This window comes from Ursus maritimus, unplaced genomic scaffold (assembly GCF_017311325.1).
Source record: "Ursus maritimus isolate PB19 unplaced genomic scaffold, ASM1731132v1 scaffold_26, whole genome shotgun sequence".
Taxonomy (NCBI): Eukaryota; Metazoa; Chordata; class Mammalia; order Carnivora; family Ursidae; genus Ursus; species Ursus maritimus.
The window spans coordinates 27,177,648-27,204,876 of record NW_024425119.1 but is presented as its reverse complement, the minus strand read 5'-3'; the positions used below and the strand labels follow the sequence as shown (position 1 = coordinate 27,204,876).

Below are 27,229 nucleotides of genomic sequence, written 5' to 3'. Positions count from 1 at the left end.
CCAAACCTTTGTGCCAACAATAGAGCACTGGTTCCTTTGTGTCGCTGCTGCTGAGCGATGTATTTGCTACCTAGTTAGGAAATGTTTTTCTTAGCGGTAAACTGCATTTCATTTACAATGTGAATGCATTTTAGCTGTAGAAGTAAAAATGTGTATTGGAGGGGCGCCGGGGTAGCACAGTCGTTAAGCGTCTGCCTTCGGCTCAGGGCGTGATCCCGGCGTTGCAGGATCGAGCCCCACATCCGGCTCCTCTGCTGGGAGCCTGCTTCTCCCTCTCCCACTCCCCCTGCTTGGGTTCCCTCCCTCGAGGGCTGTCTCTCTGTCACATAAATAAATAAAATCTTTAAAAAAAAATGTGTATTGGAAAGATAGGATCTTATCATCCTATGACCAATTATTCTTTTTAGGAAAGCAGTTTCTTAGATTAGCAATAAAGAGCACTGTTTGTAACAGAAAGGAAAAAAATTCTTAAGAGTTTTATTTAAAAATAGCACGGCATATCTGAACAACAAGGGACATGTTAGCATGTTTTCTATGTAACTATTGAGTTGGAAAAATTCTGTGTTCACTATGACCAGTCATTTGCAGTAACAGTGTTAGGAAATAATGACGATACCCCACTTTGGGGGGTGTGTGTGTGCACGCGTGCGTGCCATGCCTTGTGCTAAGTGCTCTCTATTTTCTGCTTCATTCTCACTACAACTGATAGCTCACAGGGAGGAAGTAGCAGAGTCAATATTTGAATCCAGGTCTACCTAATTCTAGAACCAGAGATCTTAAACACCGTTCACCCCAAGGTGTGATTAGTGTAGCTTCAAAAGGGTGAGAAATAAGGTAAAAAATTAAACCAAAGAAACATTTCCCAATAACCTTACTTGGTATTTCTTAACATTAGGAAATGAATCAGATATGACTTTGCAAAGCAGTTTAGTACCAATTTAGGATTAAAAAGAAAGAAAAGGCCATCTTTTTGTTGTTATAATTGTCAGCTTTGGATGTGATGTGTTTAGTTACATGAGATAAACTACATATATTTCCTCTGATCAGAGAAAATCTGTCTGCAATTATTTATTCTTAGTTTTACTCAAGCTGTTAGGAGTTCAAACTCAAACATTTGAGGTTCACGTTTTCTTTTTAGCCTCCTTTTTCTCTAACTGGTCATTAAGAGCTGCTCCGGAAATCCCGTTTTACCCAGAAAAAGAGTAAAAATGGAAAATTGACCGGTGTTTATTTTTTGACCTCTCTCTTCCACCAACACTGTTTTCATTTTCCTATTCAAAGTGGTAAGAAAGAAGTTATTTTCAGTTTACCTATAGGCTGCCATGTTAGTGGAAACATCTCAACTGTTTAATAATTAGGAGAGGCTGTTTTCAAGCTTAGCTTCCTTCAGGTAATGTTTTTATCTCCCGTTTTGTGTTGGACTTGCTTTCTGTGAACTTTTGAATTGTCTAAAAGAGAAAATTGTACAGTTACATTTAGCAGTATTTTCAGAAACACCCTGGCAAGAGAGACTATGATTTAGTGTTTATTTATGTTACACACAATTGACTGTTACATATATATATGTGTAAATTTTTAGCTGTTGAGGTCTATTGGGGAGTTTGGGTGAGTATAATTTAGGTTCACATGTTTGAGGGTTTTCTTTAAATTACTTCTCTCTGGTTTAGAATAACAATGTTTATCCCTATTTTACACATCTTCTCTCTTCTAGTTTTTGGGGTCTTATATTAAGTTTCTGGATGCTTTTTGGGAAGAGTGATGTAAATAAATTTGACTTAGCTTCTTAATAGTCAGAGTTTCCATTGATTTCAGTTGTAAACCCTCCGAACTTTGAAACACTCTGGGCAATTGAATCCCAAACCGGGTACATTAAAGGGAGAAAGCCAGAAGTTCCAGTGGTTCAGATGCCGACAACCGTAACCAAATCCAGCCGATGTGGTATACAGTCCTTTTCAAAATAAGGTAACTGCAAATGCTGAATCTTTGAGTTGTTGGTTTTCTTTTTTATACCAGTCATCTTTTATTGGGTGTTAATTCTCAGGATATGAAAGGCTTCAGGGGTTCCAGGTAAAGGTCATGGTCAGGAATGCAGAGCGCACACGCCACGCCGGGCCATCTTCACTGGTACCTGTGTAGCCACTCATTTGAGTTCTTTGTGAGAACGGCAGTAGTTCAAAAGCATGTGAGCTGCTAGCACTATAGAAATCCCAGCAGTGCTCCCTTTTATCACATTGACATACTTGTAACAGTGGCAATGACCTCTGGAATGTTCCAGAAATGCCTTTTGAGGGGTTATCCCCAGTTAGTATCCAGCTTGGCAGCTCTCCTATTTTAACTCCATGAGTTTCTTCTCTTTCACGGGGTACCACCAACACCATCGTGGAGTCCCGGGTGTCCACTGTGCTGGCTACGTGAGCACCTGTGAGTTTTTAACACTTGTTCATGCTTTGAGCTTAATGTTCTTGAGTGATGAGGCAGCATGAAACAGGCAGCAAGGCATGGGCTTTAGGATTAGATTAGCTTGACTTTTAAAAACCTTTCAAATATATTTTAAATACTTTGCAATTCAGAGGAAGATGCAGCCATAATACAAAGAGGTCCCCTTTGCCCTTCACTGAGTTCCCCGGGAAGATTACTTTGTGTGTAACTTTGCTACAATATCAAATCCAGGAAATTGACATTGGTGTATGTATGACATTGGTGGTATATAGTTCTAAGCTGTTTTGTCATACCTGTGGATTCATATAAGTACCATCACAATCAAGATACCAAATTATTCTGTCAACAAAGATGTCTCTTTTGCTGCCTCTTTGTAGTTATACCCGCTGTCTACTCTGCCACTAGCCCTAAACCCTGGCAACCACTAATCTGTTTTCCATCTCTGTAATTTTGTCATTTCAGGGATGTTGTGTTAATGGAATCATACAGTATATATATAGCCTTTTGAGATTGGCTTTTTTTTTTTTTTCTTGAGCATAATGTCTTTGAAACCCATGGAAGTTGTATATATCAGTATTCTTTTTTATTGCTGTGTAGTATTATACCCTGTGGACTTACCATATGGTTGTACCACAGTTTTTAACCTAATTAGTCATTGCATTTCCCCTTTTTGGTATTTTTTCATTTGTTCTAGACAGAATACAAGTAATGCCTAGCTATACATTGCAGTGGTTGATATGCCTCTAAAGTCCCTGTTAATCTGTAGACTCTCCCTTCCAGCGCTGCTCTTTTGTTTTTGTTATTTTGCATTTGTCAGAGATAAAAACAGCCAGACAGTAAGGCTGTGGAAACAGATTTCATTTAGTAACTACTGGTGAAAGGGAAAGAGCCGAACTCCATTCCAATCTGTGCACAGGTGACTGGGTGTTTTAAGGGAGAATGGGTGGTAGGTGATGTGGGAAACAAAGGCAGAAGAAAAATTATTAAATTTCCTTACTACCTGCAGCCCATTGACAAGTCCTTGAAACAGGCAGAGTAACATTCCTCTAGGGACTCAACTGCCTCTATGTTAATACTTTGCTAAGGGCAAAATTCAATCCTAGCCTGACGCCCCACCCCCAGGATCCTGTAAGTCTGGTTTAACTATACAAATTCCTTTAGAAACTTCCTTTATCTCTAAACCCCCCGAGATACGAGATACAGATACATGTTGGCCATCATCCCCCAAGCACATGGCTCACTGATATACATCTGAAGGGTCTCATGACTAAGGTTTTATTAGACGGTAATAAATGACCTTTTCCCAACAATAGCTAGCCCCCTCAAGGTCCCGGAAACCTTGCTTCCAAAATTCCTTAGAGACTTACACTATCCCTAACCCCCTCCCAACTTGAAAGTATAGAATGGGCCACTCCTCATGACCCTGGTGTAGCTCTTTCTGCCTCACCCGTGCAGTCCCTGTGCTTTAATAAAACCACCTTTTTCCACCAAGGACGTCTCAAGAATTGTTTCTTGGCCATCGGTTTCAAACCCTAATGCCTTTCCTACCTCAGTAGGGAAGGGGGATGAAGACACAGCTGAAGCATTACGAAGGGTTGGTCAGTGTAAATGCAGTCAGCCTAGGTGTGTCTGCTAGCTGGCAGTTACTAAAGTGAGGGTTTTCACCCCTACAGAGACTGGGAGACAGAGGCCCCGTCTTCCTGATGATAATGTATAAAGGAATATTTTTCAGATCCCTGAGAAAGACATCCCTGGATTGTAGGAGATACATACACAGCTCCAAAGGACTGAGGAAGGACTCATAATTACAAGCCCTTTTTACTAAATGATCTAAGAAAGGGAGCTTAATCTTAAGATGTTGACTAGAACAAACACTAACTTCTTTGAGAACTCTGAGCTTCTAGATGGGAACTCAAAAGAGGGTTGGGTCATTCTGGGAACAAGTGTTAGGCTGCTAGAGGCCGTGTTAGTTGGGTCCAGTCTCAGTGCAGGATTGGAATTCAGTGTGATGCTGAGAATTTTTTGCAGTTTTCCCTTTTGCCTTTTTTTTGTTTGTTTCTTTTCATCCTGCCTTTGCTGATTGCAACTCCATGATGTCAACTGATACATTCTTCTATCCCCTATATTTACTATAAATTGGTAGTTGGATTTAAAAGTTTGATCACATTTAGGTTTTCTGTTTTAGGTAAGAGTACTTCATAGGTGGAAGAAAGTAGTTCTGGTTGTTTTTCTTTTTGTGAAGTGAGTTGCTATATTCCTTGACCCATTATTTCAGTAGGGATTAAAAATTTGTGGTATTCTATCAGTCTCTCTTCATTTATTTGCTAGAATATCTATCAAGAGAGGGGTGCCTGGGTGGCACAGCGGTTAAGCGTCTGCCTTCGGCTCAGGGCGTGATCCCCGCGTTCTGGGATCGAGCCCCACATCAGGCTCCTCCTCCGGGAGCCTGCTTCTCCCTCTCCCACTGCTCCTGCTTGTGTTCCCTCTCTCGCTGGCTGTGTCTACCTCTGTCAAATAAATAAATAAAATCTTAAAAAAAAAAAAAAGAATATCTATCAAGAGAAACATTTCTTCATGAAATATTTGGTTACCCTGAGGATACAGTTCATATAGGCCACGTAGGGCAAACACTTGATTCTTTCACTTTCTTTGCCAGCTTTACTGTTGTCGATGTTCAAATGTCCCTTCTGGTCAGTAGAAGCTTTCTTCAAGTTGGCCCTCAGGCCTTTTGATGTGACTTCAGTGGTCTTCCTTATTATTTTAGCTATTCCATGTTCATCGTATTCATTTTCTTTTTTTTTTTTTTAAAGATTTTATTTATTTATTTGACAGAGATAGAGACAGCCAGCGAGAGAGGGAACACAAGCAGGGGGAGTGGGAGAGGAAGAAGCAGGCTCCCAGCGGAGGAGCCCGATGTGGGGCTCGATCCCATAACGCCGGGATCACGCCCTGAGCCGAAGGCAGACGCTCAACCACTGTGCCACCCAGGCGCCCCCATCGTATTCATTTTCTATACCACACCTGGAAACAGCCATTTCACCAAGAGCTTTTGGTTCCTTTTATTGGGGAATGATTTTTAGGACCAAAATTAGGGCATATGTGGTGCTCACTGCTACTGGATAATTCACTGTGTCGCCAGGCCTTTTCAGTGGTGAGTTCTAGCAAAACCAATTATCTTTAAAATATGAAAATAGGTAATGAGTTCATTCTGATCCTTTGAACTGAACTCAAATGGTTCGCCATTTGGTGCTTCAAATTGAACACAACTCAAGGAAATGTTGAAAGCAAAGAATTTTTAATTATTATTACAAGTAAGGAGGCAGGGAGGTAGATCTCAAAGTGATGTGGGCTGGCCGGGTCCGAGGAGAAGAGGGTCCTTGGCTTTGGGCACAAGAGAAATCAAACGTGAGCCAAGAGGAAGTGGGAGCAGAGTTTACTGAAGATACAGAGAGCAGAGAGAGAAAGAACATCTGGGAAAGGAGAGGAGAGTGAGTCTTGACTTTGCCTAGGGTCTGGGGTTTTACTGAGGACTGTGGTCCAGTGCACGTATCTTCTCAGGCATCCAAGAAAAAAGACAAGCTCAGGTGACCTCTCTAAGTCACTTTTGCCCTGGAACCAGGGTCTTGGTGGGTCTTTGGTCTTGGAGAACATTCATGATGACCCTGCCTGGTCACTACTGTGTTATCTACTGTGTTATCTACTGTGTTATCTACTGTGCTGGAAGACTCCAGAGAAATCATTCATTCCTTGACCTTTCCAAGGAGGACCTACATTATTTGGTACCATAGGACATGTGTGAGGCAGGGGTGTAGGTCCTGGCAAGAACAGAAGCAAGAAAAGGAGCAAAAAAGCAGTCTTTCATGGGGTCCCTTCAGTTTCCCTGTCTTAAGAAACACAGCCTCCCTGTAGGGTTAGTACAGGAAACTTTTATTCAGTGTATTAGGGGGCGAGAGCAGGGAGCTTGCATAAACACTCAAGTTCAGTGTCAGCATGCTAGTGCATACATCTGTGTTCAGAAAAATGGCAGAAAACCCCACCCATAGGAGGAGGATCTCCGTTTTATAATGAGCTAAAGGTAACTTCAGGACAACCCCCGGGGGGCTCGTGCACAGGTACTCAGCTGCGTCCAGCTCCGACTGGCTCCTGTAAGGCGTGCTCAGGTGAAAGTACCCGGCAAGGGGCTGTCAGGTGAAACACCTAGCTGGGCAGCTCTTTGGCTGGAACTGTCGGTTTTGCAAAACAACATTCTTCCCTGCTTTTGTCCTTTCCCCTCCTCCTTGCTGCTGAGAGCTTCCAGCCCTCTTATTTGAGGAACTTCCTGTTGCATCCTAGCTACCACTTCCAGTTAAAATTTGGCACTACAAGGATTTTTACCTAACCTCCTTGATGGTACGTCTCTGTCTCTCTTCCTGCCTGCTGAAAATTCTGGTTCCCGACAATACCAGTATAATTATGTATTTGTTTTATCCTACATTACTCATGCAATAGTCTCAAAATAACAATACCAGCATTACCAGAAACAATATGATTGTTAAAAGTAGTTTTATTTTTTATAATTCTTTTTGTTTTTAAAGTAGACAGTACTAGGTATGTACAGTAAAATTACTGTGTTTTAAACTTGCTTGATATAGTTCCTTTCTGTATAGTTTTGACTTGTTTGTTTCATGTGGCTTTTGATTTTTAAAGATTGGGGTTTTTTTCTTGGATTTAATTTGTTTTATAATCGTATAAACACAGCTTCTTCAGACAGGTCTGTCCCAGTCCTTCCTACCCCGTTGCCTCCCTCCGCCTATAGGTAATCCTTTCTTCTTTTCTCCCCTTCCTCCTTTTCCTTCTCATCTTCAGTCTGACTTAGCTTTTTTTGGGGGGTGGGGTGAGCGTGGGGTGTGGGGATGAGGGCGGAGGGGCAGAGGGAAAGGGAGAGAGAATCTTAAGCAGACTGCACGCTGTGTGCAGAGCCTGATGTGTGGCTTGATCCAACGACCCTGAGATGGTGACCTGAGCAAAATCAACAGTCAGATGCTCAGCTGAGCCACCTAGCCCCCCCCGCCCTGTTTAGCTTTAATTTAAAATAGACTCCCCATCCTTCCATCCGAGATAAATGTTAGCACATAGTATACACTTTTCTGCTTTTTTTTTATTAATCTTTTTTTTTTTTTTTAAGATTTTATTTATTTATTTGACAGAGACAGCCAGCGAGAGAGGGAACACAAGCAGGGGGAGTGAGAGAGGAAGAAGCAGGCTCATAGCGGAGGAGCCTTATGTGGGGCTCGATCCCGTAACGCCGGGATCACGCCCTGAGCCGAAGGCAGACGCTTAACCGCTGTGCCACCCAGGCGCCCCACTTTTCTGCTTTTTTTAAACTAGAGATCACTGCATAGCAGTATCCGACGTTCATCATTACGAATGTTGATTACTGAGCAACGATTATATGATAATAGCTCCGTAAGAATCACCAAGGTAGCCCAGATGATTTCATTTCTGCCTGCTCTTTGGCCTCTAGTTCTCATAGCTGCTTTTAAAGATTCTGTCTTTTCTTATTTTTAACTTTCTTTTTTAAAAACTTTATTTAAATAATTGATTGAACTCTTTTCTGATTGAACTTTTTTCTATTATTTCATGTTAACTGCTGGAAAATACCAAACTACGGACAATTTTGAAGAAGAAATTAAAAGACTAATATCAGTAGCCAAGGGTAACCTTGATTAGGCTTTTGGTACTGCCTTAGACTGCTTGGCTGCTGTAACCAATTACCCTAGACCAGGGGGCTTAAAAAACAAGCCTTTCTTACAGTTCTGGGCCTGGGAAGTTCAAGATCAAGGGGCTGACGGATTTAGTTCTTGGTGAGTGCTGTCTTCCTGGTTTGCAGACTGCCACCTTCTCATTGTATCCTCACCTGACAGGAAGCAGAGAGAAAAGAAGCCCTTTCCTTCTTCTAAGGGCACTGATCCCATCTTGAGGGCTCCATCTCATGACCAAGTCACCTTCCAAAGGCCTCCATCACACTAGGGACTAAACTCCAACATATGAATTTAGCGGGGGGAACATAAACATGCGGTCAGTAACAGGTGCACAGCTCACCAATCTTCGTTGCACATACATCCGTTCTTAACGACTGGATTCATACTGTATATGCTGCTTGATCATCTTTTATTTTGATTTAACAATATATGAGTGTTCACACATATCTGTAAATATTCTTTTTAAAAAAAAAGATTTTATTTATTCATCTGAGAGAGAGAGCACAAGAGAGAGCATGGAGTGGGGTATGGGGTACAGAGGGAGAGGGAGAAGCAGACTCCCCTCTGAGCAGGGACCCCCAACCCGGGGCTCAATCCCTGGACCCCGGGATCATTACCTGAGCCGAAGGTAGATGCTTAACCAGCTGAGCCACCCAGGTGCCCCTGTAAATGTTCTTTTAAGTGTAATCTAAAATGATTAAATGGTGTTATTCCACTGTATGGTGATAACTAAAATTTATTTAACTATTCTCCTATATTTAGTTAGGTTGTTTCCAGTTTTTCACTAATGTGAACATAGTTCTTCCTACAGATTTTTGATTTGAGTGTGATTACTGAAGGTTGGTGAAATGTTTTCGAGTTGGTTGCGTGATGCCAGGTTGCTGTTCAGAAAAAAAATAACCTGGTGTTACACAAATTTTCACTCCCATGAGAAGTCCATGATTTTGTCTGTCTCATGGAGCCCATGCCAACATTGTATCCTATTGTAGTTTTCAAAACTTTACTGTCTGTAAATAACTACATTATTAAATTCTGTAAAGTATCTTGGACTTGTTTTCAGAGGTGAATTTGTAGATCTGTCCTTGCTTTTAGATGCCACTTCTTGCTACTGTTGGCATCTCTCGTAGGTAAAATAACACCAGCCAGGAGCATGGCTCACAGGTGATAGAAGTTTATTTCTTATTCACGTGAAGTCTGAGTTACGTGTTCTTGACAGGTGGGCAGCTCACCTCCACGCTGTGATTCAGGAACCCAGGCTCCCTCCATCTGGTGGCTCTGTGTCTTCCAGCAGTAACTTTAGATTGCGATGCTTGCCTTCATCAAGCAGAAAGAGGAAAATGCTGCAGTGTTCAAATGCAGGAAGATTGTATGGTCCGGACTTGGAAGTGGTGCGTGTTACTTCCGCTCACCTTCCTTTGGCTAGAACTCAGTCATGAGGTCGTTTTTAACCACAAGAAGCAGAGAAGTTGTGAGAATGAACAGGATCTGGGGGACAGCAGGCCAGTTGCTGTTACGGTGCCTGCGTTTGTAGCAGCACGTCTGCCTGGTTTGATTTTGCTTTAGGGATGAAAACTGGACAGCTGTGAGTTGGAAACATTCGTTTTCGTTGCTCAGAAGCAATTTTTGTTCGTCGCTGATTTTTGTTGTGTAACCGGAAGAGGAGGTTGTTCAGTAGAGGAGTTTCTGATGATTGCAGGAATATTAGTTTATTAAATTGGTAGAATAGTATAGTGATAGAAGTAGTCTTTGGCAAATGAAGAAATTAAATCATGTGGTTGTGTAAAAATGACTCATCCAATATGGATTAGTTCACATACCTTATTTGGATTGCTTGTGGTCCTGCATATTTTATGGCACATTTTATGTGTAGAAATAACTGCAGGATAAGTGTCTGTCAGTGAACAGGCTCATTGGTGCTGTGCAGATAGGGTGAATACAAAGAAACAAAAGCAACATCATAGTGTGCAAAACAGCCATGCGGGAAAAGGGTTATTCGTGCTGCAAATTTGATTTTACTTTTGTTTGCAATAACCTTGATCCTGAAATCCATTAGCTTGAACTAGCTAAGAAAGAAGAATGTAGCAAAATTAGATGTCAGTTAATATATTTATGCTGTTTTCTTGAAGGAGACCTGAAACATCCTAAGGGTTTGGAATGGTAAATGATTTTTGGCAGATGGGTATATACCTCTATTTCTACAGAAGGACCAGAAGGACCTCATGTAAATTGTCTTATTTTGGTCCTTAACCAAATCATAGTATACAAGGACAAGATGTTTTTCTTTTTGCACACTGTAGCACACGAGCCAGCTCTGTCAGGAATTAATGATTCCCCAGCTGTCCACACTGGTGAGGCTCGCTGAAGGCATCCATCCAGCATGTATGGGACATGCTTCAGTTGGCCACCTGGAGGTACCCACCTCCTGTGGGCTTCTCTCATAAAGTGCTTGTTAGAGAAATTGCTATCAAGCATGATTCTTAATCACCTGCCTAACAGAATTTCACTGGTTGCCATGTCCTCACATCTTGAAGAAAAGCTGTGCCTGGTCTGTTACTCCTGGAGTTGGCTTGTTTTTGATTTGAAGGTGCAGTGCAGATGGGACCCCTAGAAACTACTCACTGACTGACCATGGCAGGGATCAGGTTTCCTACTTGGGCAAGGGATGTGTCAAATAGATTCTTCTAGAGTTTGTTTTCCTCTTGGTGAGCATCTGTTGTTTTTGTCAGTCTAAAGTATTCACTTAATATTCATAATGTGGTTCTCTATTTGAGTAGATCACTGAAGAGTGGAAAAATCTGCCTTTAGCTTTATTTAGTATGGTGTTTTTAGTAGTAGGGCCCAGGATATTGGAACGTAGTGTTTAAAAAGGGTGGGAATGATTTTAAATAATCCTGTAGTCATTAAACCTTGCATAACAGGAAAAGACAATAATAATAATAAAAAAAGAGTGGCATAGAAGATAGAAAAACTTTCATAAACTTCAATTAAGTATCACTGGTATATAAAAAAGAAAAATGAATATGTGCCATTTACATATGGCAGAGTATAAACAGATAAATGTATCAAAATTACAGGTCATGAGATTTTGGAATCTTTAGTTTTGTTTGAGTGTTTGGTTCTATTTGTTGAAAGCTAAGGTTGATCATTTTCGGTACCACTGTGTCTGTCTATTATCAGTGTATTTTATAATCAAGACAGGTTCCTTTTAATGACTGGTGTAAGCTTGATTTGAATTTAGCATTTACAATATTAACCCCTACTGTAATCGAGGCAGCTGTGTAGTCTCGTGAATAAAGTCATTACAGTTCCATTGATTGCATATATAGTGAACTCTCTACAGTCTTAGTAGTTACTAAACCCTTGTTTCTCCCTGCCCTCCTTTCCTTTTGTTACTTGAATAAAATGCCACTATAAAGAATACCTAACGTTGGCTTATCCAAGTAGAGAAGATTTGTCTGACAGTTGGAAAGTGTGGGTGAGAAAATTCTAGTTCTCAGGTTTTCAGAATTAACAAACTCAACCAATTAGTAAATATCTTCCACCAGAGAAACACTTGTTTTTGATTAAACTCTTCTTCGTAAGGAATAGCATGTCATGGATAAGAGGATGTATGTGGTGGTGGTGTGGGGGTGTGTGTGTGTCTGTGTGTCTGCGTGCAAGGTGTGTCTGTCCAGGGCAAGATAGAGATACCACTTACTTTCTTTGAATTTTTGCAAAACTTATGGTTTCGTTGATAGTGATTAATTCTGTATCCTGCCAGCCTGCTAGAGGATGACCAGCTCCTTCTGGTTTTCCCAGGACTTTTTAAATTACAGCAGTGAAAGTCCCATGTCCCGGCAAGCTCCTTAGGAGTAGGCACGCTGGACTGGTTGGTCACCCTTGCTGACGGTCCAGTCTTGTGTATAAAGCCTCTAGGACATGGAAACTTTAGCCTGGAAGATTTCAGAGGACTTTTAATTGGGCCTGAATTCAGTTTAGGATAGGAAACTGACAGTCCCACATGGGGCCCTAATATTGGTGGGGCTTAGAAAGGTAGTGTTAAGATTTGTATGGTTAAGAATTTTTAAAATGTGGTATAATGAATTAAATTCCTACTATATCAAACACCATGGTGTTGACGAGGGAAACTCAGCTGAGTTAATATAGAAACAAACGTCGTTAGTGAACATGAAGTTACTTTACACTTGGTTTGGTGTCTGGAAATATGGCAACACTTGGTAGTGTGTCAGTGAGAAAATAAAATTGCCTGCAAAGAAAATGGAAACACTATATTTAGCAAGTTGCTGTGAAAGTCATTAGGACAATGAAGCTGTTTAATGGGCATTAGATCACGGTGTGCGGCTGCTGCCGGCCAGTAGGGATATTTATATGAAATAGAAAAAGCTCGGAATGTGTGACGTGTCAAGAGCATGATGTTTGAGTCAAGGTTAAGTTTTGCTCCTTTGGGAGGATTCAAAAAAGGCTGCCTTTCTGCAAGGTGGATGCAGCGGGCATGCCAGGGCTCATGGGTTGTTGAAGGGAGCATGGGCTGGATTTCTGCCCTTCGGGGCACCCCCAGCCGGCCGCCTCAGCCACCGTGTGCAGGGGCAACCTGCCTGACCCATTGGAGTATCTGGCTCCAGTATCCAAGCTGAATGAAGGGAAACCAGTGAATGAGAAGAATGTGGAAAGCTAGATTCTAGCTTTGTCTTCTAGGAAAATATTTGGTTCTTTCCCTTCTCCTTTCGGAAAGGAGGGAGCTGATAGAACTTGAGGGAGAGGAGTCCTTTTTCTATACGTAATCCTAGCTGAATTCACTGTGTCTTGTTTTGTTTTGTTTGCATGTGGCCTTGGAAGACAGGCCATAGGGTTCTAGAATTTTCATTTAAGTTGTGGTCACTACTCCAGTAATGCCTGGTTGCCTTTATGTTCTGGGCACTGTGTGGAGCCACTTACATACCTCGTCTCATTGAAATCCTTTCAGCGGACTTGTAAGGTAGAAATTCAGGTGACTGCTTGGTGGCTGAGGCGCCTGAGACCCCAGGGAGGTTATAGGGCTTGGCGAGTCTCCCAGCTGGTAACTGAATGAGCCGGGATTCCATGCGACTCGTGTGGTTGCTTCACCACACCTGGGCTGCCCCTGGGTCCCGGGCACCACCTTTTGAGAGTTTAGATGAGAGGCCTTCCGAGGTCCCTCTGACAACCAAGGCATCACATACGGAGATGATTACGCCTTAACAAACTGATGAATAACATTATTTTCTGAATGTTTATCTTTGAAAAATATAAATATAACTAGATATGAGTGTATATATGAAAAATATAACTGGGACTGGAATTTCTAGTTCTTTTGGCCACTTTCCTACTTCAGCTTTTTACGTTATGTTTGAAAATGAGAGTCCAGTCTAGAGGTAAATTAGGAGAAAGTTTTAAAAATGATACAACCAAAAGAAGCATGCATTTGAAAAAAAATTATATAGACTTAATTATTATGTATTCCTAACTTCCGCAGTACCAGTAGACATTTTACACAAACATTAAAAAAGGTGGCAATTATCTGAATAATGATTGTTTCTGTGTTACATACAGTCCATGCTAAGAGCCACCGTGGTTCTTATTTTTACTCTGAAATTGTAGTTATGGTTTTCTCCTTAGGAGCTTTCAACATATGTGAACACTGGAATTTAAAAATAAAACCAAATTGCCTAGAGTTGAACCTTAAAAACTTCACCTTTTAAAAAAGTATAGCGTATTTGTCCTCAGTGTAAAAAAAGAGTTCCGAGTGAAAAAAAACTTGAATCCCCCTGAAGTTAGAGTCTTGTAGGAAATGTGAACTTGAAAGGTGTTTGCCAAGATTGTGCTGGAATGACCAGTCCCCCCTTTCCAGCCCTTGCAGCTCTGACAGTCAGCCTTCTGACTTTTATTGGAAAGGGGGTTAGCGGTTGGGGCTGGAGAAATGGGCAGTTCTCTGGATGAGTTTGTCTGGACCAAGGAAAGGTTTCTCTCCTCCCGTATCAGCATCACTCCCCTCCCTGTGAATGGTGCTGTGTTTTCTCAGGCCACCTATCTTGACCACAGCACGGCCTTGGCAGCAGGGACGTGATCTATTTCAGAAGGAGCCATGCCTCCAGGAAGCCCAGACAGCCAAATGTCCTCCTTGGCCTCTGCGTGAACTCAATGCATGAACCTGTGTGTGTTGGAGAGCTTCTGGGCTTATTGTCTGTTCTTACAAGTTTCTTCAGGTCGTGTGCACCGGGGCCCTATATGGAGAGCTGGACTGGAGAAAGTGGCTTCGTAAAGGTTTAAGGGAGACTTCCTCCTCTGCATGTGTCAAATCTAAGCTGTCTGCAGCTGTAGCACGGATCCTGACCTAAGTTTCTCACCCCGTTACAAGCATACAAGTGGGATAGAGCCCCCGCTGGGCCACCCCGGCCTGTGTTTTACTTGGATGCCACGAGTGGAGGAGAGATCAAGAGAGGGTGCAGGGCTGTGGCCCATGATGTCCCTGCACCCCTACCCCCTGGCGTGGTGGCCCGGTCTGTGTCCTGGGTGTTGACTGTAAGGTTTGAGACACCTAGGGAGAAGGTCAGAGATGGGACCCTGGGGAGACACAGTCCTGTACCAGGTACCCCAAGCACCCTAGTGACAAGGTTGGTGCCAGGTGAGGACTGGGGAAGGCTGAGGGGAGAGGGAGCTAGCTGCCTGGGTGAGACCCCTTGCTTGTTTGTGGCTGAGCAAAAGGGAGAGGAAACAACATCCATTATATTTAGGGATATTCTGCTGTTGTTCACGCTGGCATGGTTTCAGAGTTCCAGTTTCACATTGCCTTATTCAGATTTCCCACCCTTGACTCTGACCCGCCGAGGAGCACCCCACGTACTGAGGAGGGGCTGCCCGCGCTGCGCTGTGTTTGCAGGGAGCCCTCGCTGTCCTGAGCGGCCGTGCTCACTCCAGGCCCTCCGCAGCTGCCTGGGCACCTCTCTCCTGGCCCCTCTTGCTTTCCCCTCTTTTCCATCTTCTCTTACCGTCCGGGCCCAGATCAAGTCTCCCGTGTTTCCCGCAGCTGCTTCTCCTTTTCCAGCTCATGCTCCTTCTTTCCCCGAACTCTTTTCGTCCTTCATCATGTACACGCCTCCTTGGGGCAGCGCAGCAAGCACAGAAATCCATGTGGCGCGGTCTCTGATGGCGAGTAATATTCCATTGTATATACACACCACACCACATCTTTATCCATTCATCTGTCAGCGGACATCTGGGCTCTTTCCGTAGTTTGGCTATTGTGGACATTGCTGCTATAAACATGGGTGCAGGTGCCCCGTCGGATCACTACGTTTGTATCTTTGGGTAAATACCAAGTAGTGCAATTGCTGGGTCATAGGGTAGCTCTATTTTTAACTTTTTGAGGACCCTCCATACCATTTTCCAGAGTGGCTACACCAGTTTGCATCCCCACCAACAGTGTGGGAGGGTTCCCCTCTCTGCACATCCTCGCCAACATCTGTCATTTCCTGACTTGTTAAGTTGTTAATTTTAGCCATTCTGACTGGTGTGAGGTGGTATCTCATTGTGGTTTTGATTTGTATTTCCCTGATGCCAAGTGATGAGCATTTTTTCATGGAATCATCATCCTTTCAAACACGAGTTAATGACGTGTTTGTACTTGAGAGTAACTCGTGTTTGAAATTCAGGCAAAGGGAAGTTGAAGACGGATTTAGTAGGCAATGATAGAGAGGTAGCAGAGCATTGGTGATCAAGTGTACAAGCTAGATTGACCTTCTGACCCCCCTTGCTTAGCACCTGTTGGACCTTGGGGCAGTTTCTTGATCCTGAATACTTTGATTTCCCCATTTGTAAAATGAAGATTTTAATAGTGCACATCTTCTAGGAAGATGCTAAGGATTTATACCTAGGAACTGCCTGGGGCCCTGTAGGCATTTACTCAATGTCAGCTATTATTTTATTGTTGTCATTGTTAATAGACAGTGTGTTTTCCCAGTTCACCCAGACAGTCTCGATACCAAATACTCTTTTTCACTAGCTGAATTGTATTTGAAGTTATCAGTCCGTATATAAGAGGTTCAGAAAATATGATTATGGTATCATTGGCTGTTTTTAATCTTCTTAGTGCAAAACTTTACTTGTGTACCCACGCAAGTGTGTCTTGCAAGTAGCAGTGATTTCATTTGCATGGGGACTTAGAGTCTCTAGTGTGCATGAAGTTTGGATTGATAGAAATAAGGGGAAACCTGCCGCAAATGCTGTTTGACAGTGTGGTTGGAGAGGACATCTTGTGATGCCATTAAAAGGCATGGAATCAGCCATAAAACGTCTGAATTCTGGCTCAGGAGGCACTGCTCACTAGGTCTAGATCTGTAATGGGGGAATGGTGCTCTCTCTTCTGCCAAGGGCATATGGATCTTTCAAGGATTAAATATTAGACTGGACCGAAAAGCCATTTGATATAGAAAAGGCCATACAAGTCCATGATATGTATATTCTTAAAATGGGTTTCCATTTTGGCAATTTAATATTCTGGTTAGTAGAAAGTCGTGATAAACACCAAATTAACAACCAATTAACACAAAATTGAAATGCATTAAGAAAAGACTTAATGCTAAATCAGACTGCTAAATAAATGTACCAACACGTGCCTTTCGCACTTATCCCTACCATCAGGTCTGTCTACCTACTTGGACTAGAACCTCATCTATTTCTGAATCTGATATCTCAGAAACTTACAGAATCACTGCTTCCTACCGATTCCCCATGGGGGCTGCGGGGCCCTTTGCTCTCTGTGATGGACCTCACAGTAGTCACAGTAGCAAAATCATATAGTGCCAGTTTCTGCTGGAAATCACATTGGGTCCTCACCCCTGAAACCCTTCACTGGCTGTTCATTGCTGTCCGAATGAAGTCCAAACTCCACAGTGGGACATGAGGGTCACTGAGGCCCCTGCCTGCCTCTCCAGCCTCCTTGTCACCACTCTGCCAGTATTAGATCCTGCAGCTAGAATGAACTTTTATTTTCTTCCTCTTGCTTGCTTGCTTGCTTGCAAGACACATAAGCCTCTGTATATGTGTCTTATTCCTTCTCCCCTCACCTAATTCACTTCTCATCTTCCTCAGGTGTCAGCTTCATTGTCACTCTTGGGGCATCTGTTCCCTCCCTGTGGGGCTGGCTGGCTGACAGGTTCACAGTACAGTGACATTCTCTCACCTGTGCACACACTCTCCTTTCGGCCATCTCTTCCCACTTAGAATTTCTGAATCAGCCCACAGTACATGGAACTTACATTTCAACCTTCAGCAGCCACTACACATCTTAACCTTTAAAAGGATACTTCATAAAAGACCCTTCAAAGAATTGTGCATTGCGTCAGTTCATTCATCTGTAGGCAAAACCTACACTAAATGGAGGAAGATACTGAAGATGAACTTTATCAGTAGAATTCACTGGGTTTCTACACATGCAGAAATGCATTTAATAAATAATTGATGCTGAAAGTGTGCGAAATAAACCAGCTCTGTTTTACTTATATGCTACATAGAGTAGTACATGCTTTGGAACTGGATTCATATCTCACCTCTGCCACTTGCCAGCTGCAAGATCCTGAGTAAATTTCTTCCTTAGCCTCATTCACAAGATGGGGACAAGCATGGCTCACAGGGGTGGTGTGGAATTGAATGAAATAAAAAATAAAGTGCATAGCACAGGGAATGGTGCACATGAAATGCATTAAGTTTTCCTTGTTATGAATGAATTGAAACTTCTCTGGGACTGTTAATGACAGACAAGGATGATATCACCAGAATTGAATTTTTGCTGTGACATGTAGAAGGAATAAAAATTGGGGCCTCTGACTAAATTCATTTTAGAAGGAATATAAATTAGAGGGCAAACTCAATGAATAAAGCCTGAACTGATTGACCTTTGGTATCGAAGGACCCTGATCTTCTGCAAATCAGTGAACATTTCTGGACCTTTTTTTTTTTCTCACCTATAAAACTGCCTGAGCTATTCTGATCCCTTCCAGTTCTTTGATTTTCAGAATGGTTACGGGAACTGAAATTATGTTCCTCTATGCCTTCTCTGTCTTTATTTCCACATATTTCTTTGTAAATAACACACTGAGCTAAGTTTGAAGTTTCTGGAAGAAAAATTTACCATAGCCACAGAAGGTCAGTTGGGATTTTTGAATAGATAAAACTGAGAAATGCATTATTGTCTTCTTAGAATTGTTAGCTCCTTTCCCTCAGACTGTGCATTTGAATATCAAAGAAGACATCAAAGGTTGTCTCACTCCTCTTCATAATGCCTTTGGTTATTAAGATTTAGATGAGGCACTTTATGAGTTCAAGGGGAGTGCATTAAGAAGAACCCAAAGACACTTAAATTTCTTTGTGTTGCTTTTGTTAAGCTTATAATCTTTTCTAATGTAAGCTGTGTCTTTGTTACTGTGGTCAACTGGGGGAAAAAAACACCTGCCTTTTTTCTTGTGTTTCAAACGGAAGCAGATTCCTCAATTCCTATCCTAAAAAGCTCCGAATTAAATATTTTTAAAAAATTTTTGGTCATGGTATATGACTCTTTATTAATCTCCTTTATTACTTTGAAAGAACAGGAGAAATTAAATTAGTATGACTGGTGTTCTAGAAGGAGTTTTGTATATAGCTCATAGGAGAGGTAAAAATTTCCTTCTACCCTTTTAGCTTCTTTGGCTGGTCTAATAATTAAATTGACATAGGATGGATTAACAGGAGAAAACAAATTTAACTTCATACATACAGGAGCCCCATAAAAATACAAGACCCAAAGGCAAGTCGGGCTTCTATGCCTTCCTGAGCTAAGGAATCCGGTAAGGGGTGTGGGGCTTCCAAGCAGGGGAGGGTAATTTTCAGGACAATAGGAAGAGCAGATGTTTGATAATTACAGATTTGCTCTGTCCTACAGATAAGTCAGTCATTCAGATAAAAGTTCTCTCTGGTATAGCTTTCTCTCCAGAGCAGGCCCCCTCTCTAAATTCCTTTAGGTAGTGAAGGGAGAGATCAAAGTTTTTCTTGACTCTGCTGGGTCTTGATTGCCTTCAGTTTAAAATAATCCACATGCCAAAGTGGTAGATTTTAGGGTCATGTATTCTGGGCCCCTTCAAGCTTTTTATAATTTATTGGTATAATGTTAAAAAGTAGCAGTTCTTTGTATCTGAGATGTTTGCCACAGGAGCTTGTGTTAGGCAAAAATTCACAGGTTTTTATAGATCCTGAGAAGGGCTGGAAAGTGTAATATAACATCTTCATTTAAAGCAGCAGGATTTAAGGTTAAGATCGTACCATCTCAGTGGTTTTCCTCCCCCAGCTTGCTGTCTGCCTCCCAAACCGAGCATTCTTGTTCTGCCCCTGGTCTAGCACTGGAGGGTAAAGACACACAGGTAAAAATGGGGAGGGGGTTCAGTGGAGGCAGAAAAATGTTTTTAAAATTCTGTTAGGGTCTGTAAGCGTTTATTGATCATTGTTATAGATATCAGTTATCCACTGACAACGGTAATTCTGTGTCAACGAAGTCAGTGGCTTAAAATAATGAGCTTTTGTTTCACACTCAAGATTATGGTGGGTGATTCAGGGTGGCTGGTTGTCCTTGTCTCAGCTGGGACCTTATTTGGGATTTAATGACTGGGAGGTTGTGGAGGTGAGCTTCAGGAAGACACGTTCAGCTCTAAATAGTTGAACACAACTGAGAAGGTGGAGGTTAATAGAAAATTTGATGTCAGAAAAATATAGAGTATTGGGTGTGGGGGAGCAGCACAGGTTAGGGCATTTACTTTGAGTAATCTTGACCTTTTGTTTGCCTAAAACCAGAAATCGTTAAAAATGTAGAATTTGATAATGCCCATACACCAAACTGATGTTAAAATATTTTTTTCATGTGCAACTGCAAATTATGAAGGGTCTACTCAAGTGGGGGGATCGATCAACTAACATTTGTTTCCTCCCAATCCCTTGGCTTTTTTTTTTTTTTTTAATTTTCAGGTTTCTGTCTGTTTTTCTTCTCTTGTCATTTATGATGTCATCCGTTAGAACATCCAAGGGTCACAGTGTTTTAGACCTGAAACCACTGAGTCCAACTGTCATTGATAAAAGAACAAAGCTCCTTATAGACTTGTTACAAGTCATAAAACCAATGAGTTGGAAGCATGGGAATAGAACCCTTGGTTCCTCTTCTAGTGCGTTCCTCAGTGCTTTGGTTTGGTTGGTGGACTGTTTTCTGGCTTCACAGGGAAAACAGTGGAGACCGAAGTTGAAAATTTTCAGTGATGGCATTTGCATAGTACCTTGTTTAAAAGGCACTTATGGATACTTTGGCTTGTGATTGAAATGAATAGCTGAGAGAATCTGATAGAATAGCTAAATATTCTAGTTGTTTGGTCTCTTCCTCTGTAAAGAAGGGAATTCTGTTTTTCTTCATAGAATTGTTATAAATGATGTGTAACTACAATTTAATCACTTTGATTTGTGTCTGGCGCATACTAATTACTTGGCATTTTTATTCTGTTTGTTAATCATAATACTGTTTTTGTTGTTCAGTTCTACCTTACAGACTGTACATATATCACGAACTAATGGGGAAAATTCCACTATCTAATTTTAGTGCGAGTTGGGGAGGAGGAAGGGATACAGAGAATTCAGCTCTTGGAGTACTTCCTGTATGACTTAGTAATCTCAGCCTCTAACCTCCTGTTTACCGAATAAAGGGGCCATATCCTTTTGGCTTATTTTCTCTTTTAATATTGGTAAACGACTAGAAATAGAAATCTTGAAAGAGGTCATTTTTCAACCACTGCTGTATCATTTTAGGCTTTCATGGCTTTGGGATGCTACATTTTAAGAGCAAATTATTTCGTGTCTGAAGGAGCTTAACTTCTTAAGGAAATGGAATTTGTCGTGGGGGAAGAATTTCTAAACAAAGGGACACTTTATAAATATCACTCTCTGAAATAACCCTCATAGTAAGCCTTCAGTGAAACAAAACGCAGAGTTTGGGAATTTACCTAAGTTTAACATTGAACAAAATCCTAAACCCTGTGGTTTGTTGTTCTATAGAGAGGAAACCACTTCTCATGTTTTCCATTGTGTTAAAATAAACTGGCAATGGAGGGAATCTGAGAAATGAAGCTTCCAAAAGCAGACCAACCCAAGAAGCACTTTTTCATTCCGATGTATTGCAATTTCAGGCCTCCCCACACCTTTTCCTTCCCACACTGCTATTCGCTTCCCTCTGCCACTCATCTTACATCCTGGGAAGGAATGGCAGAAATATCCAAGGTTGATCTTTGTTGAGTCATCCTGGAAATGATAGTAACAGTGCAGGCAGGGCTGAGAGAAGCCACTGAGCAGTGCTTTAACCTTTTGGGAATCACCAGTCCGGTTCACACTGAAGATCAGAGCCCAGATTTTGCTCCAGAGATATACACAGACGCAGACCTACACAAAATCTTGTGTACAGAGCCAGGAAGTGGTGGACTCCCTTAAGCCTCTTTTGGGACGTTAGTGGTGCCCCTGCGTGGCACCCAGATTTTGCTAAAAGCTGACTTGTGTTTTTTGGGGGCTCACCTCATTTTCTCCACTCATTAAAAACTCTGAAAGGTCAGATCCACAGCTGTTTATGAACCAGGAAGAGGAAAAGGAAAGCAAGAAGCAAGGCCTGCTTCTGAGTGACATTGCTGCCTCCTCACAGTGCCATTTGGACACATTTAACTGTTACAAAACCATATATGTTTTATAAGGAGTCTTCAAGATGGAAGCTTCTTTGTGATAGGAACCCAGGGAGGCCTCACAAAGGGATCTTTCTCCAGTAAAATATTCCCATGGTGTAAAGAGACCTCATTCAAGTGCAAATTTTAAGAGATTCTAGAAGAAATCCTTTGAGGAAAAATTAGATTAAATAGAGTAAAAGAAAAAAAAATGGAAAAGGGTAGGGAAAGTAAGGATGAGGTGGGAAATGCTTTTTGGGTTACACGATTCAATTTGATTTGTTTCCTTCTCTTTGTAGTTTAAAACAGAAATTTGCATGTAGGTGAAAATGACATGCTTTAGGTTTTCGCTTGGGGGTTGTTAATAGCTTTCCCTTGCTTCTTTTTCATTGTCTTTATTTTTTAAAGATTTTTGTTTATTTATTTGGGAGAGAGAGAGAGAGCACGAGAGAGGTGAGGGACAGAGGGAGAAGCAGACTGCCCACTGAGCAGGGAGCCTGATGTGGGGCTTGATTCTGGGACTCCAGGATCATGACCTGAACTGAAGGCAGACTCTTAGCTGACTGAGCCACTCAGCCGCCGGCATTGTCTTTATTAAAGCCATATGCCTCATATGCAGAAATATGGAGCTCCCACTTTGCACAAGTGAGTGATCTATGGCGGACACATGGTCCATATAAGTTCCTGCCCCTTGAGAAGTTGACATTCTTGTAACATAGTTTGGTTCCAGAGGCCATAGGCTGGTGAGAAAATTGCCCACTGCCTATTGGTGGGTTCTGATCCCACTGCTGATGCTTACTAACTTTCTTAGCTTGGGTAAATTTCTTAACCTTGGTCAACCTTGGCATCCTTTATTTTTTCAGGGGTAAGATATTTGTGAGATAGGGTGCCTGGGTGCTCAGTCTGTTTGGTGTCTGACTCTTGATTTCAACCCAGGTCATGATCTGAGGGTCGTGGGATCCATTTGGGTATGGAGCTCTGTGCTCAACAGGGAGTCTGCTTGGGATTCTCTCTGCCTCTCCCCCTACTCTCTTTCACTCTCTAAAATAAATAAATAAATCTTTTAAAAAAAGATATTTGTGAGATATTTTGTAGATTGAAGACATAGTACCTCTCAAATTAAATGAAGTAGGTAAACTCTTACCTTGTTTCTGATCGCCACTTTGACCAGTGTAACCGTACAGTTGCCAGAATGCCTGGGTTGTTTGCCGTAGATGGAGTAGTAATGTTCACGGCTAACAGTGCTAGATCCTGCTCTATGTATTATTTCGTTTTTCCCCATGACTTTTTTTTGTAAGTGAGAAAAATAGATGTGCAAAGAAGTTAAGAAACTCGCCCCAGCTCTTCCAGACAGTAAGCAGCTGGGGGACTGAGACCTAGGTGGTCTAGCTCCAGGAGCCACGCTCTTCCTCTGATCCTTTCTAGCCTTTTTTCGAGCTATCGCTTATTCACAGTGAATGGAGTACATTATTTGGGGTGTACTCTAGCACTTACTTAAGAGTTTTTTTTTTTTTTTTTTCTTTCCTGTTTCAGGTATCTGACAGCAAGGAGCAACAGAAATTTCCTGCTTACCATGAGGCCATTCTTAAAAAGGGCCACTTTGGTCGTAAGTTATGTAAGTATATATATGCTTCTGAAATACCTGATAAGGAATATTTTACTTTCACTTGGCTCAGAGACATGATCCAGATTATTTAATAGAATCAGCAATAGATTCTAACAACATGATCTTAGGATCAAAGAGTCTACGTGCCGTGAATGTTACGGTCTTGGAAGGTATGTATGAGAGCCTTCTGGGAATATGTGAACTTGAGTGACACAGACAGTGTCAACTGTAATATTTTATGAGTCCCTTTCAGGGCGCTGATTCTGAGTTGTCTCCACAGTACAAACCTGGCTATATCAGTTATTTATTGCTGTACAACAAACCAGCCCCAAATGTAGTGGCTTAAAACAACCACCACATGTATTTGCCCCGAATGCTTTAGTTGGGCAGCATTGAGCCAAATGGTTCTAATGCTCCTCATGGTTTTTGACTGGGGTTGCACGAGCAGCTTCCTGTAGCTGTCAGCTGGGCTCGACTGTCTGTGGTATCTCATTCCCTAGGGTCTCTCCCTATGGCCTCTCTCTAGCAGGGTAGCCAGGACTTCCTTACAACATGGCAGCTGGGTTCTAAAAGCAAGAACCAAAAGTTGCAGGACCTCTCAAGGGGTAGGCCCAGAACTGACACAGTGTACCTACTACCACATTCTATTGGTCAATGCAAGTCACAAGACCAGCTCAGATTTAAGAGGAGGGGCAGTTGGCTTCCTTCTTGATGGGAAGAGCAGAATGCACATGCAAAGGGAGCAGGCATTCTTGGTCGCCATCTTTGGTGACTGTCACATTAAACACTTTCTTACATTGTTGGATTCAGGAATTTCAGATTAGGAGACCAGGCTCTTCTGCTGTTGCTGTTCCCCATAAATTTGCATAGGAAACTTATGAAAAGTCTTTGATTGTAATGTTACCAATTAATATGATTTTTTTTTTCTTGACCTTAAAACGTGTTTATGGAAGAAGAGTATGCAAAAACTGAATGAGGGTGGAGAGCCTTGACCGGACGATCTCAACAAAAGGGACAAAATATTTCTCTAGTGTATTTCCCAGTATCTTTGCATAGAATTAGGAAGATTCATCACTGGTTCAGGAGTGATTTATTTTCTTAGAATTGTATGGGAATGCAAGTAATTTGAGGTCATTGCTGTGATGAAAGTTGCCAATTATTAATCCTTTTGTTCTTTTAAAAATTTATTCTCAAAGCCCTTTCTACTATTTATCTTCCTGTTCTTTTTGTTTAATTATCACAGCTTTTTCCCTCTATATACTATTTTAGGGAATTTATATTCTTTCGGTAGGATACCTTTCCTATTACTTTTATAGTTGATATTTCCCATTATAATGTCTTTAAGAATTTAAAAGCAGTTTGAGGGGCACCTGGGTGGCTCAGTCGTTAAGCGTCTGCCTTCAACTCAGGGCGTGATCCCAGAGTCTTGGGATCGAGCCCCGCATCGGGCTCCTCCGCTGGGAGCCTGCTTCTCCCTCTCCCACTCCCCCTGCTTGTGTTCCCTCTCTCACTGACTGTCTCTGTCTCTGTCAAATAAATAAATAAAATCTTTTTTAAAAAAAGAAAGAATTTAAAATCAGTTTGAGCAGGACATTGTGTGAGCGTTAAGATGATTTTCACTTGCTTGCCTAGGCATTGTTTGCTGTTGATATGCTTTTGGCTGACACGATGCATTTATTTTAGGTTTCTGAATTTGAGGTTATTTATATAAAAGATATTTATAAAGGAAGTCAGTGATATTCATGGGGAAAAAAAAGCCAGCCTTCACTACCTCCAAAATTAATCCTTTAGCTTTTTATCCAAGGAAAGGTTTCCCTCTGACTTTAATAAAAACAATGTAATTTTTCCTATTGAAATGAGAATCATCTGGAAGTCCTGTGTGGGTGAACGCCCTTATAAACAAAACTCATCCCCACAGAAATGTCTCTGCTTCTGGCTTTCTTATTCACCTTAGCAACAGGATAGCACCATTTAGTGAGCAAATTCCAGTGGGTGACACAAAAGCTGTTCCTGGGATTTGTTGAAATAACCCTTCATGAATGTTCTTTTTCAGAGCTTTCAAGGGTTGGAACACTTCAAGTGTGTTTATTCAGAACAAAGCAGTATTATTTATTGTACTTTAAGTTAACTTCCATGGGGCCGTATAAATGGAACGGTTAAGACCGTGGTTGGACAGTGACGTGGGTTCACCTCCTGGATCTTGCAGTTTATTAGCTATGAGATTCTGGGTAAATTACCTCTAAGCCTCCGCTTTCTCATGTACCTCTGGGGTTGCTGTGAGGCCGCAGGTGAGATAGAAAAGTCTTCAGCACCATGGATAACAGCTGGTAAATGCTTGATACTGACAGCTGTGATTAAGAATTTGCTTGCCTCTCCCTCATTCCCTTCGTTCTTTATGCTCTTCTCCCTACCCAGCTGTTTCCATCTTGCCTCCTCATCTTGAATGTTAGGATTTTACAGAAATGCTCACAATGAAACAAAACAAAACATTTGTAAAGCATCTGCAAGTGTCCTCCAGAAAGGTGGAGCGTATGCCCAACAAGCAATGATTTTCTCTCCAAATCTTCTTTTCTTTGAAGGTGGTTGTCGTTTTGTACTTCCGTCTGTGGCTCATGGGAGGATCTATGCCCCTCTTTTCAGAGCAGGATAATCCAGCTTCATTTTCGCCTTACATTCTTACGAGGTCAGTAAATGTAGTTTGTTTGGTTGGGGTTTTTTTGGTTTGTTTGTTTGTTTTTAGCTTAACACGGTATTTATGAGATTGTTTTAAATAATCTTAAATGACAGTTTGCCTTTGCATTTTAAGGAAAGAAGGGTTGTATTCTATCAGGGTTGGGGGGGGGGAAGAAGAAACTATTATTCATACATTTGGAATTCTTTTCAACTGGTGGTGCTGTTTTGCCAGACTTATTGCTGGTGTTCTCATACTGGTATGTATTTGCTTATCCAACAAATATTTTATTGAGCTCTTATTATCAATAATGAATATCTACTGAGTGGCAAGGGTTACAGAGCAGTGCACGGAGGAGCGTGTAGAGATTGGTTGAGCATTAAACTATTTGTAAAATCAGTGGAGAGGTTGAAAGTGGAAAACAGAAATGAACAATAATTTTTGCTGAGATACAGCTAATGATATCATACTGTTGGTCCTTAGAGATGTAGAGATGTCGGATCAAGAAGTGATGTTTTTTTGTTTTTGTTTTTTTTTTTAATTTCTAATTTTTATTTTTTTATTTTATTTTTTTTTTTAATGATTTTTTATTATATTATGTTAGTCACCATACAGTACATCCCCGGTTTCCGATGTAAGGCTCGATGATTCATTAGTTGTGTATAACACCCAGTGCACCATGCAATACGTGCCCTCCTTACTACCCATCACCGGTCTATCCCATTCCCCCACCCCTCTCCCCTCTGAAGTCCTCAGTTTGTTTCTCATAGTCCATAGTCTCTCATGTTTCATTCCCCCTTCTGATTACCCCCCCTTTCTTTATCCCTTTCTTCCCCTACTGATCATCCTAGTTCTTATGTTCCATAGATGAGAGAAATCATATGATAGTTGTCTTTCTCTGCTTGACGTATTTCACTTAGCATTATCTCCTCCAGTGCTGTCCATGTTGTAGCAAATGTTGAGAACTCGTTCTTTCTGAAAGCTGAGTAATATTCCATTGTATATATGGACCACAACTTCTTAATCCAGTCATCTGTTGAAGGGCATC

At 41.6% G+C, this 27,229-nt stretch overlaps 1 protein-coding gene across 3 annotated transcripts in view; it reads left to right on the top strand.

Moving 5' to 3' along the window:
- The window catches only part of TMTC1 (transmembrane O-mannosyltransferase targeting cadherins 1), a 257,865-nt gene that overhangs the window by 90,279 nt on the left and 140,357 nt on the right, over positions 1-27,229 (top strand). For all 3 annotated transcript variants that reach the window (XM_040642292.1, XM_040642290.1, XM_040642291.1), the window contains 2 exons: positions 23,438-23,519; positions 26,090-26,193. In XM_040642292.1, the coding sequence (XP_040498226.1) occupies positions 23,438-23,519; positions 26,090-26,193 (186 nt within the window). The remainder of the gene's footprint in view (positions 1-23,437; positions 23,520-26,089; positions 26,194-27,229) is intronic.